This window comes from Centroberyx gerrardi, chromosome 4 (assembly GCF_048128805.1).
Source record: "Centroberyx gerrardi isolate f3 chromosome 4, fCenGer3.hap1.cur.20231027, whole genome shotgun sequence".
NCBI lineage: Eukaryota > Metazoa > Chordata > Actinopteri > Beryciformes > Berycidae > Centroberyx > Centroberyx gerrardi.
In genome coordinates, this window is record NC_136000.1 from 22959321 (window position 1) to 22975631 (window position 16311).

At 44.5% G+C, this 16311-nt stretch overlaps 1 protein-coding gene across 1 annotated transcript in view; it reads left to right on the forward strand.

The window, feature by feature from the left end:
• Positions 1–16311, forward strand: part of mical3a (microtubule associated monooxygenase, calponin and LIM domain containing 3a) — a 61813-nt gene that overhangs the window by 34933 nt on the left and 10569 nt on the right. The window contains exons 26-41 of the mRNA XM_078282841.1: positions 595–689; positions 832–925; positions 3628–3823; positions 5625–5911; positions 6248–6340; positions 7013–7174; positions 7657–7719; positions 9060–9134; positions 9265–9378; positions 9504–9586; positions 9668–11738; positions 12293–12387; positions 12529–12723; positions 13997–14047; positions 14865–14972; positions 15457–15550. Coding sequence (XP_078138967.1) covers positions 595–689; positions 832–925; positions 3628–3823; positions 5625–5911; positions 6248–6340; positions 7013–7174; positions 7657–7719; positions 9060–9134; positions 9265–9378; positions 9504–9586; positions 9668–11738; positions 12293–12387; positions 12529–12723; positions 13997–14047; positions 14865–14972; positions 15457–15550 — 3876 coding nt within the window. The remainder of the gene's footprint in view (positions 1–594; positions 690–831; positions 926–3627; positions 3824–5624; positions 5912–6247; positions 6341–7012; positions 7175–7656; positions 7720–9059; positions 9135–9264; positions 9379–9503; positions 9587–9667; positions 11739–12292; positions 12388–12528; positions 12724–13996; positions 14048–14864; positions 14973–15456; positions 15551–16311) is intronic.

Consider the following 16311-nt stretch of genomic DNA (forward strand, 5'->3'; position numbering starts at 1 on the left):
ACTTTTAAGGCTTGGGCTAAAAACCAAGCAAAAAAAACGTATGCTATGAATTGTATTATACAGCATATTCTATGTTCTAATAATGCATATGTATTCAATGTTAGCATACAATATCAAAGATTGTTTGTAAATGCTCCACCTAAAATGCAACATAAAGGGTATTGTTGTAGAAGACATGATTATCTGCGATGGCCCCGGTGTTATTATGCTTTGGTACATTGCCCTCACAGCCCAGTGCAGCCTCATGATTTCATATTTTTTCCTCTCTGGGAGGTGTCTATTGTGCTCATGGACAGACACCAGATTGTTAGATGGGACAGAGTGGCTGTTTCTCCTAGACCAGTTAGCCGTGGGACTGAAGCCCACTGGTACAGCATGGCTTGTTCCTGCCCACTGGGGGCCTGAACTGAGACGGAAAGGAGGAGGATTTTTTGACTATGAATGACACAGTATACTTCTGCAGAACCGATTCTATGGAAAAATGCTTAAGATTTTGGACTCTGTGAGGTGATAATAGCAGAATGTGTCTATTATTAGAGATTATGCATTCACTTTGTTTGCTTAATTGGTTTGTCTGTCTCCTTTATCCTGCAGGGAAATTTTACTGCAAGCCCCACTACTGTTACCGTCTGTCTGGCCAGGCTCAGAGGAAGAGGCCTGCTCCGGCCCCTGCTCCACTCCCTGCTAAGGTACCTGCTTACATTTACTAGAATAAATGCTGATGAAATTCGTTATCAAGTAACTCATTCACTGATTACCGCTAAGGTCAGGGCTCTTGTGTCTCCCAACGCCTTGCTGGGTTTGATGTCTTCTGTCTCTTCACCCCTGTAGGAGAACCAGGCACCCCAGATCGCTGCAGTGACCGTGGACGCCCCCGGAAGGGCGATGGCAGCCGCAGCCCCCTCGGCCGAGCGCCAGCCCTCAGGTACCCCACTTTCCTCTCTTGCCGCGGCGGCCGTACCCCGCCGTCTGGCCCGGGGCGTGGGAGTCCCGCTGCGTACCCTCCGCCGCACGCTCTCCTGGACCTGCCACCAGGTGGCACGCAACCCCCTAGACTCTCCCTTCCTGTGTACCTACTGCATCTACCTCTTCTGCTGTTTCACCATCAATGTCCTGCTCAACCTCCTCTAGCATGACTCTCTTGTCCCTTCCTTCCTTCCTTCCTTCCTTACTTCCTTTTACACTTTGCCAACTAATTTCAAATGTATAGATTTAGCAAAAGCGTTCTCTTCTGACTGTACTGACTGTAGCTTGCTGAATGGTCATGTAAATCTTGTGATTCTCCGTTTGAGTATATGATTTATTCCTTGAAGATGCAGCATTCTTTCTGTTCCTGTTAGCATCCAGTTTTTTTGGGAACTGAGAGGATGACTTGCGATTGGCCTTGGCCAGTTAAGCGGCTCTCTGGCAGCTCAATTTTAGAATTGAATGCTGCATCTTAAATCTCTCTCTTTCTTGGCTTGGAAATTAAAAAGAGTCAGGCAAAGTTTGGAGCTTAACTTTTCTGCTGCTGTAGCTGCACTCTAGACAGCAATAATAACCATTTGTAGACCTTTCTTGCAGCTGCTTGTCCTGATTTTATCGGCAGACCTGGCAGTACTTAATGCCAGCTTTCTTGATACAAAATATTGACATATAGAGACATATAAGTTATTTGTGTACCTAAAGATAATTATTTTGCCTGCCTATATTTTAATGAAAGGCCATGCTTTATTCTATTGTGATTGTAACCTCCTGTGGCCTGTGACTGCTTTCTTTTACCTCTACCTCCTTCTGTGTGATCTGCTCAGTTTAGAGCCTGCTTTGTGATGTGTGTCTCTCTCTGTAAGCTGTTTTGCACCTCTCCCTCTTACTGAAACTCACCATACTGTGATGAAGTGCCTGTATCGGTGCTCGTGATTGGTTCCTTTGTAAGCTTTACCTTTCCCCCCTCCTATCAGAGCAGCTTAAAGCTGAGAGCTATCGTAGTGCTTGAATTAGTGCCTGTGATTGGTTCTCTTGCGATATTTCCTCCTCCTCTCTCAGACCTTCTTGGCTGCCCGGTCCTCCTGCATCCCTCAACCTCCCACCCCCAGCCACATTGCTGCTAATACCCACTTGTGTTTGCTCAATATACTGCATCTTTGCTGCATTAATTGCATTGCATATTAAATTTAAATATTGATATTGTTAAAAATAGTACTAGAAAGAATTCATTTAATAGATTGGTAAGAGAATGACAGCGATCTACTGGAATTAATAAGTAATGTGTAGGCCTGCTACATTGTGTGGCAAGTGTAGTATATCATGAACAATGGAGATAGTTATTTGTAAATATTGGAGCAAATTAATATGACCTCAGTTCATCATACATGACAACATTTGGGAATGACTTTGAATACAAATTACATCTACTAAGTCGTGGGCTATTTTGGTCTAACTTAGTCTTAATTTCAGGGTTAGTTTTGGAAGATAAGAAGACTAACCATAAAATTTGAACTGATTGTGCAGCAGGACTTTTCTTGTCTTGAGTGAAACAGGTGATGCATTAGGCTCTTGCATTTTCAGTCATCTTGCGTAGTTCAGAATACCTAAGAGAAAGGTACCATAGCAGCTGTTTGACCACATCCTTCCATCTACATAAGGTAACATAAGCCACAGTATCAAATATCACACATTCACTGTCTCACCAGTCCTTGCTTCGGTGGGGTTTGCATGGGGTCATTGCTTACAGCATTTTCAGTCATTTTGTCCTAGTTGGAGGGCAAGTTGATCTCTACTCAACTGAGTGGAGAGACAACATGTTAAGTATTAAAAAATGGGCAGAATGTGTTAAAAAGCATTTCTATCTGACCCATTCCACTCTCTAATCTCCAAGTAAATCCTAAAGACTAACTTTAGAAAGAATACAGTTTTAAGATTTTGCTTCTCAGGATGGGAAAAAGGCAAGGCACCAACCTTGTACCTGTTAACACAAGTACTATGGTAGAGGAATTATAGAGTATTAAACATATTTGTGTTTCACGATACTATTTGCTGTAGGAAAATGATCTAATGCAATAAATTCCTTTATAGATCTTAATTGGTGTGTCTTTGTCGATTTGTCCTTAGAATGCAAGGTGTCTTTGGTGGGAAGAAGTGATTTTGCGACAAATGCATGAGGAAATACTTATGCACTAGTTTCATTGTTGGATATTGATCCATTGATCATTTGCAATGTGTGATGGATTTGATGGTGCTTATAATAGATTGAAATGGCCATTGCCAAAATTCATTTTTATCCATAAATTTATCATTGCAGCACTTTCCATAGATGGTCATACAGTAGATGCGTTCCAGTCCAGTTTGTGAGTCCCAGCTGTTACAGTTAGAAGCCTAAACGCGTCCTTTCAAGCAATGCTGCATGGCTCCTGCACTGCAGAGGGTTATTATGTTCCAGCTCTCCTCTGCTCCTCTCCTCTCCTCTGTAATGTTGTCCCTACCTGATTCTCAGTTGCCTTTTTTTTTGTACCCTCTCTCCTCCGCCGTGGGTGCTCTGCCTTCTACCCTCCACCCTGGTCTCTCCAACCATCCGGTCCACCCTGGCGTCATCATTTCTCCAACCTGGGGTCTCCTCCTTATGCTCCAATCTTGCGTTGGCAACCCCAGGTCCGGAGGTCAACGGGCTGCAGGAGCCCAGCCTACCTAAGCGACTGAGGGGAACTCCGGAGCGCATCGAGTTGGAGAACTACCGCCTCTCCCTGCAGAGGGAGGAGGAGCTGGAGGAGGTGCCGGAGGAGACGCTGGCAGAGCACAACCTCAGCAGTGTGCTGGACAAGGCCACCGATGCTGACCTGGGCTCCAGGTAAGAGCGTGAAGACATGTATGATATGCTCTTTGGCAAGAACGATGGACAGCGTGGAGAATTCTAGGATTTCTCATTTGCTGAAATGATGATACTGAAAATTGGAACTGATCCATTTGCGCGATTTGTTTGTTGACATTTTATGTTGCTGATGTAGGGGTTAAGGTTAGAGTATTTTTTAACTGAGGTAAAAAAGCAATCATCTCAAGGCAAACACCAGCGCTCTTAATAGAAGCAGGTGTGTGGTGTAGATCCGCAAGGGAAGAAATCGTTTTACAGCCACAGCTGAATTCTCATATTTTTCTCCAAATGTCACTTTAAGACATTCCATTACATTCAGTGATACAAACAACTCCCTCTATCTTCCTCCTAATGGCCTTGGTGTACATTTCAGTTGACTCCTCAGTAGGGATGGGAATTGATAAGATTTTATTGATACCAATGCCATTATCGATTCTGCTTATCGGTCCGGTTCTTTATCGATTCCCTTATCGATTCCCGATCAATTTTCTGTGTGAAAAAAAAAGTAGGCCTACAGGTTTTCAGCATCAACGCAGCTGTTTTATTATCTCGAGTCTGAACACAGTGTAGAATGTCTGCCTAATAACATTTGAACATGTTAAAATAAATTACAATGCTCCTTTTCTTAAAATTATATAACTTGGAAAACAAATACGATCTTTAGATGGTTACCCTAAGATGTTTCAACATATTGCTGGTGTTTCCACCCTTAAGGCTGCGTTCACACATAGCTTTTTTCCCCAACCACCAGCGCCCTTTTCTCATTAAAAGCAATGGGAAGCGGCCGCAAGGCGCACAAAAGGCGACGGCTCCCGAAAAGCGCTGCAGCGGCGTTTTTTTCGTCAGAGCGGAGCGCTTTCAAAAGTTGAGAAATGTTCAACTTTTCAGAAAAGCGCCGGGTGACGTGAACCGCTTTTTCCCAGCCGACCAATCACGATGACAGAGACGCTGGCCGTTTCCCATAGCAACAACAAATATGGAGAAAGTGAAAGTGCCGGTGGAGAAATTGGACGTTGTAATAAGTGAATTTCCGTTACCGCAACAGCGATCATAAAGGCAGTATGGATTATACTGGACATGTATTGGAAATATCTGGTAAGCCTTTGCTTGTTGCACAACACTGTTCTGTCTGCTAGAAGTGAACCAGCTGGTTAGTGAGCTAGCAGCTGCTCAGCTAACGTCAGGTGACGTTGCCGTGATCCGCTTCTTATTTCTCCTCACAAAAAGCGCTCCAGGCAGCGCTTTTTCCACATCAAAAAACGCTATGTGTGAACACAGAAATGATAATTTTACAGACGTTACAAGTAGCACTGTTGTCATCTTTCTTCGTGAAATGAAGCCACGCTTTGGACCGTTTCTTCCTCTCCGCCATGACTCCTTCTTGTTGCAAGTTTCCAGCAGCGTAGATGCAGAGTTTGACGTCATGACGCATGAGTTTTTGCAATGCGCATGCGCAACTGTCAGAAAAACATGCCGGCATCGATAAAAGGAATTGATAACCTCGGAGGCATACGATTCCGATGGATCAGACAATTTGGAACCGGTTCTCAACTGGAACCGGTTCTCGATTCCCATCCCTACTCCTCAGCACCTGATCTAAGAAAACGGCCCAAAAGTTCACAGGAGAAGCACATGGAAAATCCAAAGGGCATGGATTTATACAATCCTACAGAGAATGGACATCAGTTACTATCAAATATGGATAGGCTGAAATTCAATCCTTCACTGACTCCTACCTCTTCTAACTCTTTCCTGTGACTCCCCCTCTGTTTTCCAACAGTAGTTCAGAGTCGGACATGGAGGAGGAGGACGAGCAGGAGGAGCAGGACCAGGAGGAGGTGGAGCAGCAGCCCCTCAGCCCCTCGGACCTCGGCGGCGTTCCCTGGAAGGAGGCGGTGGAGCTCCACGCCAAACTGAAGGGAGACGGCGACCATGGGGCTGAGGGAGAGGGAGAGGGAGACGCTCTGGCCGACGCAGTCAGCAGGGACGGGGAAGTGGACGAGGAGGAAGACGAGGAGGAGGAAGATGAGGAGGAGGAGGACGATGATGACGAAGAGTCAAGCGATGGTAAATTTCGTTTTTCACTCTGGGATTATTAAATGGTGCTGTTTCAGCATGGTTCCTGTAAATGTTTACACCCTGTCCAGACGTCATTAGACCTATCAGGACGATCTAGAGCTCTTTTCATAGAAATCTGTTTCATCTGTGGTGTCACTGTTTCAAACATTGGTCTCCTCATCCTCTGCCTCTTTTCTTCTCCTCCTCCTCCTCACGACTCCCCTCTCTTCTTCTGTCCCTCGATGTGTCCCACCTGTCCACTGTGTGTGTGTGTGTGTGTGCGTGCGTGTGTGTGTGTGTGTTTGGGGGGGTTATTTTCGGGGCTCTGTCTCCCCCTGCTGGCAGAGGGGGAGTACTGCCCCTGGGAGAGGGAGCTCCAGTCAGGCCTTTGGCTGGAGAAGTACCTCACAGATGAAGAGGATGTTGGTACATTTAAAGGTAGCAGCACTGCCTGTGGATGCGTTTGCAGTAACTCTGATATATCAGCCTGATATATATATATATATAAACAACCCAGGTTTGGGTTTCTTTTCCTAGGATGTCTCCAATAAGAGTGTGGCTTTCATTTTTGTTGTTCTTGTTTGGTTGTGATTGTGGATTTTGTGTTCTGTTTCAAATGTGTGCCTTTTAAGATTTAAATATTTCATCCCTTTTTACCCTGTTAACACCTCCATTTTGTGCAATATACGGCTTTAAAACACTAATCTGATGAATGTCATAGATTTGTAGGTGTTTGCATTCTACTTGGTTGAGAGTGACAGAATAATTTGGTTCAACAAATTGATAAGAGTTTTTTCCCTTAATCTTAAATGTTTGATGCTCACTTTTATGGTTTGACTTTTGTTGCAGTTCTAGTGCATGCAGCCTCGACCTCTCCTCTCTGGTGATTTTTTTTTCATTGCCACTGTATTCTAATTGGCCTTCTTTCTTCTATTCTTGTCCTGTCTTTTCCCTCTCCCTCTGTTCATTCTACTGTATCTGCACAACTGTCTCCATCTCTCTTCGTCCCTCTCTCCTTCCTTGGCTCATACGACTTCACCACACCCCGATACACAACATTATCACTGCCTACCATGTACTGTTCGCTCAAATCCCGACACCCACATGTAGCCAGGAACCTACAGATCCAACAAGTCCTGCAGCCTGTGGACCCTCAGGCCATTCCAGGCTTGGTGAGAACACACCTGGACTCGGAGGGAGACAAGGAGGGCCAACCGGCCTCAAGCTCCCAACTCTCCCAACCCTCTGAGCTCACGCAGCCCTCCTCCACAGGTAACCCACCCAGAGGAGCTGAACCCTGGGAAGGCTTCGCTGGGCAAGTCCCAGGCTGTAGGCCCCGGGGGGGGGGGACGGGGGGAGTTGGGGACCGTGGTATTTCACTGTTATCAGTGTGGCTGCTGCTGTTCTGTTTGTGTGTCTGTGATAGGAGGAGCCACCTCCCCACTAACCCACCTGTTGCATATAATCATCTGTTATTTTGGTTCATTTTGTTATGTTGCTTTTTCCGTGGAATGTCTAATTTTGTGTTCAGTCTTTTAAGTTGTCATTCAGTGTTGCTGCTGGTTCTCTGGGGTGAACAGAACGTTCTCCAATCACATCCCAGTGCACCATAACCCCCTTGTTAATTCTTTTGAATTTTGTTCTGCTTTGTTCTTTTGTGTTCTGCTCTGTTCTTTCTCATGTGTCTAATTACTTGTGTGTTATTTTCCTGCCATCTCTCCCTCGTTGTTCTATATCTCCTGGTTTTAATGTAGCCCCTGCCCACACATCCGCCCGACACGAGGCAGTGAGAGTCTGGTTGGAGTCCATGTCCGGAGGTAGCACAGACTTAAAAGGGATCATGAGATCCCATCTTAGACTCGTATTCTATCTGTCTATCAACTGGCCTGTCCTGGAGCATGCAGAAACACATGCGGAGACCAGTAGACTCACAAGCATGCATGCTGTAATACTGCGACACTTGAGAGCTCAGCTCTCTTGGGTTCAGATCAACACCTGCATTTCACTTTTCACAACCTGACTTCTCACCCTATCCTGCCAAGTCCCAATAGATGGTTACTATGGTTATCTCTTCAATTAGATAGACAGAAGGTACTTAATATCACTGTTTTTTTTTTTTGCCTACAATGCTTTCAGCAATTTTGGCCCAGATATGTAGGGTGTGTTGTATTAGTGAGTACAGCTGTGGCCTCTGTTACAGTTACTATTGTTGTGGACTAACCCCTTAATGGCACTTGTACTTTCCTGAAGTCCAGGGAATGGGGCTGTTGAGGTTCTGTGTTTATTGGCTTAAAAGCTTGACATTAGATTACCAAATGAATGGAATGTGAGCCCTACACCTACATTTCTATTCTTGGGCAGCGCTTGCAGGTTTTCTGGGTTAAAAGTTTCTTGAAGTTCTGGTGATCAGACTCACTTTAATCAGATGCTTTTACAGTACGTAAACCCACATGAACAAAAGCATATTTAACAGTTTACTCAGAAGTGATGGTTAATGTTGTAATATTAGATTTCAATCTTACTATGTCAACAATTGCATGAATTAGATGTGTGGGTCCTTTCTCTGTCCGAGTTTTTCGTTAGAAAAACACTGAATATTGTTTCAGAGGAGGGATTCCTGCTCGTCTCTTGACCAGTGTCATTAATGTCTTTTGATTGCGCAGTTGCCTGATTCAAATGTCATCCATTTGCTAAAGCAGAAATGGATAAGTGCATGTATCTAATCACTAATGCTATTCTGTGCTTATTTTTTTGTTTATGTTTGACAGACCTGTATGACTTAATTTTTATGCTAAACTAATGTCAGTATGATTTTCTTGCAGAAGTTTTTCCTTCAAGTTTCAAAATTGGACTTTGTAGAATTGGTTTTGAAGCCCTTTTCATCTTCTTTCAACCTTTTAATCCCTTTCTATATCTGTGCTCCACACTCCAAATTGGTCTTGATAGCTTTTTTCATTAATTAATTCATCCTTGCGCCTTGGCGCTTTATTTTCAGTTTTTTTATTTTACCCTGCAGCCAGAAACCTCAGTAAGGTTGAGATAAGGTTATGTTGTTATATAGCTGAGAAAAGTTCTCTCTTACTCACTCTTTTTATTGACTGAACAGAGCGCGTAATAGCCAGCTGACTCATTTCTCGCCATTTCTTTGTCTTACCAGAACTGTGTGAGGATGACGACCCGGAAGCAGAGGCAGACAGTCCAGATTTGGAGCCTGGTACAGAGATGGATCAAGGTGGGCAATCAAGATAATAGAAATAATGAAATGATGAATAAACTGCATTGGTTAGTTTTATACATGCTAAATAACTTTTGTAGTTTACAAATAACAATACATATTTCATAATGTTATGTTTATGTTCCAGATGACATTCCTTCAGATGCAGAAGCTGAGGCTCGCTTGCACCAGTCTGAGCACACTGAAGCATTTCCTAAGGAGGACAGGAAATCAGAAAGTCTGGGAATGGCCTCTAGTGTTGGTAAGCAACTCTAACAAGCACAAACTGCTACATCTCACAAATCATTCCTTCCAATGAATCACTCATAGATGTAGTTATTTTTATGTAAATGAATGGCAGTACAATAGTTCATTTTGTGCATTCAGGACCATCCAGCATCAGCCCTATGCAGAAAGAAGATGATGTTGTCTTCTCCCCAGTCAAACCATCTCCAGAGCCTGAGACACAGGTAGATATCTCTACATTTATCAAGCTGCAGTATGTGATGCTTGTTTTGACTGAATCCTGATCTTCCCTGTTTGTTTTCCAGGTAACCCAAACATCTCCTTCCTGCTTGGTGAAATCTCCTGCAGCGCGCTTTTTCCCAGAACCTTTTGCACCGGAGGAAGTGAAACCTGAGAGGACGACTCCGTCTCCAGTTGCCAAGAGCCCGCAGTGTCCTTCCCCTGCTCTTGTCCACACTCCTTCCTCTGTCCCTTCTCCTGTTCCTGCTACTGCTTCCGTCACTGCCCCTGCCTCACCTCCTCCCAAGTCCCCCTCCAAATCACCCATTGGCTCCCTAGTCAGGTCGCCAGTTGGGTCAGCAGTCGGGTCACCAGTCAGATCCCCTGTCAGGTCACCAGTTGGGTCGCCTATCCGCTCCCAGCCTGTCCCTCTACCAGAGACTTGCACACCTAAATCTCCCGTCTACCCTCAGCGCTCCATCTGCCCTCTGACGGGCAACCCCCTCTCCCCCATCTGTTCCCAGCCCTTGCCCTGCCACGAACCCTCCTCACCCCTCACCTCCGACTCCCCCGTCAGAACTCAGCCTGTCCCCGCAGTCACTTCCACGCCCATGGCCAAAACGGACACGCCCGAGCCCTCAAAGGACATGGACTCTTCCCTAGAGGAAACCCCATCTAAAAAGACGGATATCATTGAAGAGTTTTGGCTGAAGAGTGCTGAGATCAGGAAGAGCCTGGGTCTTACGCCTTTGGACCGCAGTAGTAAAATCCTAGAAAAGAGCGTGACCCAAGACTCTTCCTCTGCCAAGTCCCAGTCTCCGGACCTGTCAGAGGAGCTGAAGCCTGCCTTTACTGGACGCTCTGTCATTCGCAGGCTCAACATCACTCTTGAGGGTCAGGTCATTACTCCCATTACTCCTGTGGAGCCCAAGAGTAATGGCTCTGATAAGAGAGACCTGAGCAGCAGCTCTGGCCTGGGCCTCAATGGGAGCACGGCCACCAGCCAGACAGCAAACAGTGACATCTATAACACCTCCGACTCCACCATGCTCACCCCTCCCTCCAGTCCACCACCACCCGTGCCTGCCAACCAGTCTCCGGCCATGTTCAGGCAGCAGAGACACCAGGTGTCCTGGAGCAACGGAACAGAAAAGCCGGCGTCTGAGCCTGCCAAGGAGCTGGCACACACGAAAACTAAGACCCCCGTTCCTGCGCCGAGGACCCAGCTGAGCCCTGTGTCTGCGCCCAAGCCTGCCCCCAGGACAGTAACGGCGACATCGCCACTCACAGATCCAGGAACAGCTCCAGTGGTGGTCATGAGGGAGAAGAAGAAACCTCGGCGGGAGGAGGTGAGGAAGTCATTTGTGGAGACTGTGGAGGAGATTCCGTTTGCTGATGACGTGGAGGAGAGCTTCGACGAGCGGACACCAGAAACGAGCACGGACAGATTCTTTACTCCACCCACCAGCAAGCCCAGCAGGGACAAACCCCCCCTCCACCTGGCCCTAGCCATGGAAAACGGTAAACCCAACATCCCTGTCAACCCAGCCTCAAAGCCCCAGAGGGTGACTCAGTTCTCCCCAGAGGCCAAGGAGATCGCTGAAGAGAGAATGAGGGCCAGAGAAAAGTCTGTCAAGAGCCAGGTTTTAAAAGATGCCATGGCCAAGCAGCTGAACAAAATGAAAGAATCTGAAATAGCCAAGGGTGCCTCAGCTAAAGTGGCCTGGAACGTAACCTCCGATGCCACTGGAAAGAGTAAGAAGTCGGCAGGATCTCCAAAGACGTCAGCCGTGAAAGCTCTGGAGTCCAAGAAGGCCGAGACGATCCCCGAGCGTTTCTTCAGCAGCAACAAGAGTCTGGACAGCTCTGTAGCTTCGTCCGAGGGCTCGTCTGGGAGCAAGAGCAAGAAACGGAGTTCCCTCTTCTCGCCACGTAAGAACAAGAAGGAGAAGAAAGCGAAGAATGAGAGCAGTAGGCCCTCTGGCACGGACACGGAGACGCCGCCCAAGCACAAGTCATTGTGGAAGGCTGTCTTCTCAGGGTACAAGAAGGACAAGAAGAAGAAGGATGACAAGTCATGTCCCAGCACGCCTTCCTCCAGCTCCACCACTCAGGACTCCGGGAAGAAGAGAACATCACCTGTTGGGAAGTCATCAGGTGAGAATGATGATCAAGAGTTTTACAAGAGCTTAAAATGCTTTTTTAATGTATTATTCCATACTATTAGGGATGGGACGATATATCGAAATTCTAATATATCGCAATACAAAAATGTGACAATATGTATTGTGGGAAGAAAAATGAATCAGTGATATTAGCTCCATTTTATTCTGCTGTAGTAATCACAAATGAGACGGCTTGCCCATCACAATTTCACAAGCTCTTCATCCAAATTATATTATTTGCACTTTGTAATGACATTTTTAAATTGTTGTTTACTTTCTAGCAAGGCAATGCCATCGCTAGAAAGATTTGTGGCTCAGAAATAAGCTTAATTCTGCACAGTCAGACTTTGTTGTCATTCAACTTTTATTTATTACATGGCATCGTGGTTGTCTCGAATCGTGAACCCCATATCGCTTATCAAAGCATATCGTGCGTTAAACAGATTGCCCCATCCCTACATACTATGCTTATGTGCAAGAATTCCACAGAAAAATAACACAGATGCTATTTATTTATTTACTTTCTTTGTTTATTATGCGTTACAGACTTGAAATCACGCAGAAACCTGAGCTTCTCCGAGGACTCAGACCTGTCCTGTGATGATGTTCTGGAGAGATCCTCCCAGAAGTCTAAGGCAGATGTGAGTAACAGTAGACACAATTAGAGGTGTGGCATCTTTGTCACTAGGTGGTTAGACATCTCACCATCATATCTAGTGCATCTGTTTCTGTTTTGCTTCTTTTAAAGCCACTTTCCTTTGAACAATTTCCTCCATTTATAGCAGCATATGGACATCTTTGACCTAGTGTCAGGCATCCAGAAGGAAGCGATAAAGGAGGAGAAACTGGAAAAGCAGAGGAAGAGGGAGTTAAAGGAAAGAATGAGGGCAAAAGAAAGACAAAAAGAGAGAGAACGAGAAAAACAGAGAGAACGAGAAAAAGAGGTTGATCGAGAAAAAGAGAAAGAAGAGGATGAGGTATTGTGCGGCAGAGGGTTAAATAGTTTTGAATTTCAAATAAACGTCATAGTGCAAATATTGCAAATGAAATGTTGATGAATGATATTGGACTCACTGCATTTTTTAACCTCTCTCACTGGAATGAATAGTAAAGTTTTATTGGCGCAGATCAGATTTTCTACTTCAAGTTAATGTAGTTTGCCCCTAGCTATGGAAACATGATTACAGGCTAACCTCAAATGCATTTTGAGTAATTATTTTTCCGTTGAAAAGTAATATTTGTATTATTTATGATCAAAAATAATTTATTTCCTTAGTGGATCCCAGAACAAACCAAACTAAACCAACAAATAGTGACGTCTGTTAGCAAACTGGATAAACATTCTTCGATTGATATTATGAATGGATTCATACATCCTAAAAGATTTGATTCATTAGATATGCTTGTGGTATGAATCCTATTAGGAAAAAAAATTGAGAGATGCAGAATTGGGCACAATGAACAAAGCGTCTACAATATGAGTCCTATTTATTTGATTCCATTTGCATTCATTAGGCTGAAATTCAAAAGTATTCAGTCTACTGCTGCTCGGTCTGTGTGTTTCTGTCGTTCTGTGGAAGTTTAGAGAGATACATTGAGTCCAGGGCCAGAGGCATGCATTCATTATCCAGTGTAAACACATTCAAAAAAACCTCTGAAAGTCAAGCTCCCATCGTATTTTCTTTATTTTGACAATTTGACTACATATATGAAGAGTATGGTGACTTAAAGATGTTGTTAAATACTGTTATGAATTCTGATTTGGCCATTAATGTCATAGAGGTTTATACTGCTGGAAACCGGATCCTAAAGCACTTCCATGCCTGCCTGGCCTTGTGTAATTCAATAGGGACCAACAGGAGTTGCGTAGTTTAGTCTCTAGTAGTGTTCTGTGACAGATGTGGTGTTTCTAGCTGTGAATTCATTAGATCTATTCTAGTATAGATTGTTTCAGAAGTATTACCACTTTGTGACCAAATAATATCTGTGGTCTTACAGTATGATTAGTCAATTTATTTTCTGGTTTGACTAATTAATGATTAACATAGAGTTACAAAATGTCACTGCACCCTGTCAGACCTTTTGTGCTGGTGTGGGACATTAACATTGCCTGTTCTGATTGTACCAGTAATTTAGCTGAATGATTACATTTTTTTTTATGTTGACTGATTTTAACATAATCATTAACCCATTTAATTATATCATCTGTATCATGTTTGTTTCCTCCTTTTTTGTTTTGTCTTCCCCAAGTCTGTTTATGTCCCTCACGCACTGGCGTTCAAGAGATCGTACGCCACAAAGGTAGTATCACATACATTCCCATTGATAACCCTTGTCACCCCCCACCCCCACCCCCCCGCGCATGTGCCAATTCACCGCCATAACCCCCCTCTGTGCGTCTAGCCTGGGCATTCAATTATTGACTAACCGTCCTCTCTGGATGCATGTGACAGCCGGACCACAGCGCCCCCACACTGCTGCAGGTCCAGGCTGTTAAAACACGACTTTACAGCACTACTCACCTTTCTGGTCACAGTGATCTCTGCAACTCTTGATATCAGGGGCTGCTCCTCTCTGGTATAACCTGCCTATCTGTCACTGTGGCACTGTTCCTACTGCAGTGCGGCTGTTGGATAAACCTGGAATCCTGACATGTTTGCTTTCTCAACACTATTCTCTCTTTCTCCTGTTTTGCTGCAGCTTTTTGATATCTTTATATGAGTCAATAAGGGTGGACCCTTGCTTATTCACATATTGCATATTATTATGAAAGATTGACAAACTTTGCAAGAAGAAGGATTTTTTTGTTATTTTATGAGAGCCGTGAGAGCTGCAGTGATGTGGTGTTTTGTGTTAGATTCCTAATTAAAGCCCCATAGAGCCACAGGAGAAGTCTCTAGACATATTGTGAAGTCTTGAATCCAGTTCATATTCCAAACTAGAGCAGGTTGTGTTAGTCCATGTTGTCTCTCACCTTATAGAAGATCTACTGTGAGTCACGTTTTCCCCTTCCTCTCCATTTTGTGCCTGAAGGGCCCGGGCCCCATGGAGCCAAGTAGACCGCGCTGACAGGCGGACGACGAGGCTTCTCTGACGCGTGTTTTTGTTGTTTCACCAGAAAACCTACACAGAGGAAGAGCTGAATGCCAAGCTGACAAGAAGGGTCCAGAAAGCTGCGCGTCGCCAGGCCAAGCAGGAGGAACTCAAGAGGCTGCATAGAGCGCAGGTAACTGACCAGTAGGAACTTTCCCTTAAACATTGGAATAAAGAAGTTACTGGCTGAAGTTCACAACTCGGTCCAACTGCTAAACCTTGAAAACTTTTAATTATTAATGTATTTTTTTGGGCAAGACCCTAAAATGATGTCTTTGATGATCATCAAAACAGGCTCGCACACAGATCAAGACAATTCTAATTAGCCATTCTCCCACGGTGTTGCTAGAGATTAATGTTTAATGAGGGTAAAACCTAGAACCAATTAAGAGTGTCGGAGATAACCTCTCCAACCTTCTCCCTAAGAAAGTTTTCAGATAAGTAAATAGTTATTGGCAGTAAATTTGATAGGTGCTGTGTGCCCATGTGAGATAACTTGAGTTGCTTATGATCTATTAGTGCCTCTCTTTGTATGTGTGTGTGTGTGTGTGTGTGTGTGTGTGTGTGAGGGTGAGCGCTTCATGAAAGATGGGAGTCTAACCTTCTTGTCCCTTCAGATTATCCAGAGGCAGTTGGAGCAGGTGGAGGAGAAGCAGAGGCAGCTGGAGGAGAGGGGCGTGGCCGTGGAGAAAGCCCTGCGAGGGGAAGCAGGTAACGACCCGTCACTCATACCTTCACCCCTTCTCATTGGTTTTTCTCATTGAACTGGCCGCAGCCCACGTGGTGCGGTCTCAGGATCATGAGATAGTTTGGAGATTTCCATCCATTCCACATTACCGGTCTGCAGTTTCAGTCTGTCCTCTGAGCCTGGGTTTTATCTCTATGGGATGTTTTCCCAGAAATGGGTTAAGAGCCCCTTTGGGAATAATAATAATAATGCTAATGATGATGATGTAGCCCAGGACTGCATCATGTTAGGAAAGCTGTCCCTGTACGATCAATTAGATTGTTGAATTCACTGGTTGCATGCACTGTATTTATTCAGTTGTACTGTAGGCTATTTCAGAGCTGTATTACTGTCATTATTGAGATGTAAACTTGAGCGTGGAAAGGCATATTTGTTTCTCCAAAGCAATAAATCCAAACCATGTTTGACAAGGGACTATCACAGACAACACACTGACGCGGTGGAGAATACATTATTTGTTAGAGAGCAGTACAGTTCATTATTTCGTACATTTTTTTATAAGCGTGTGAAGCATGAATGGCGCTCAGTAGCAATAACAATTTAGTTACGTGATGAGGGTTTGGTATGAATACAGTATTGAGTTATTTTTAGTGTTGACAATGCATTCCATCCTAATTTATTTAATGGTGATGCTTGCCTAATGAAACAGAAGTTTTTATAATGCAAATGCATGCACATAGTTTTTGGATGCATTGTATAGTGATGAGGGCATTTCTTTTTATCT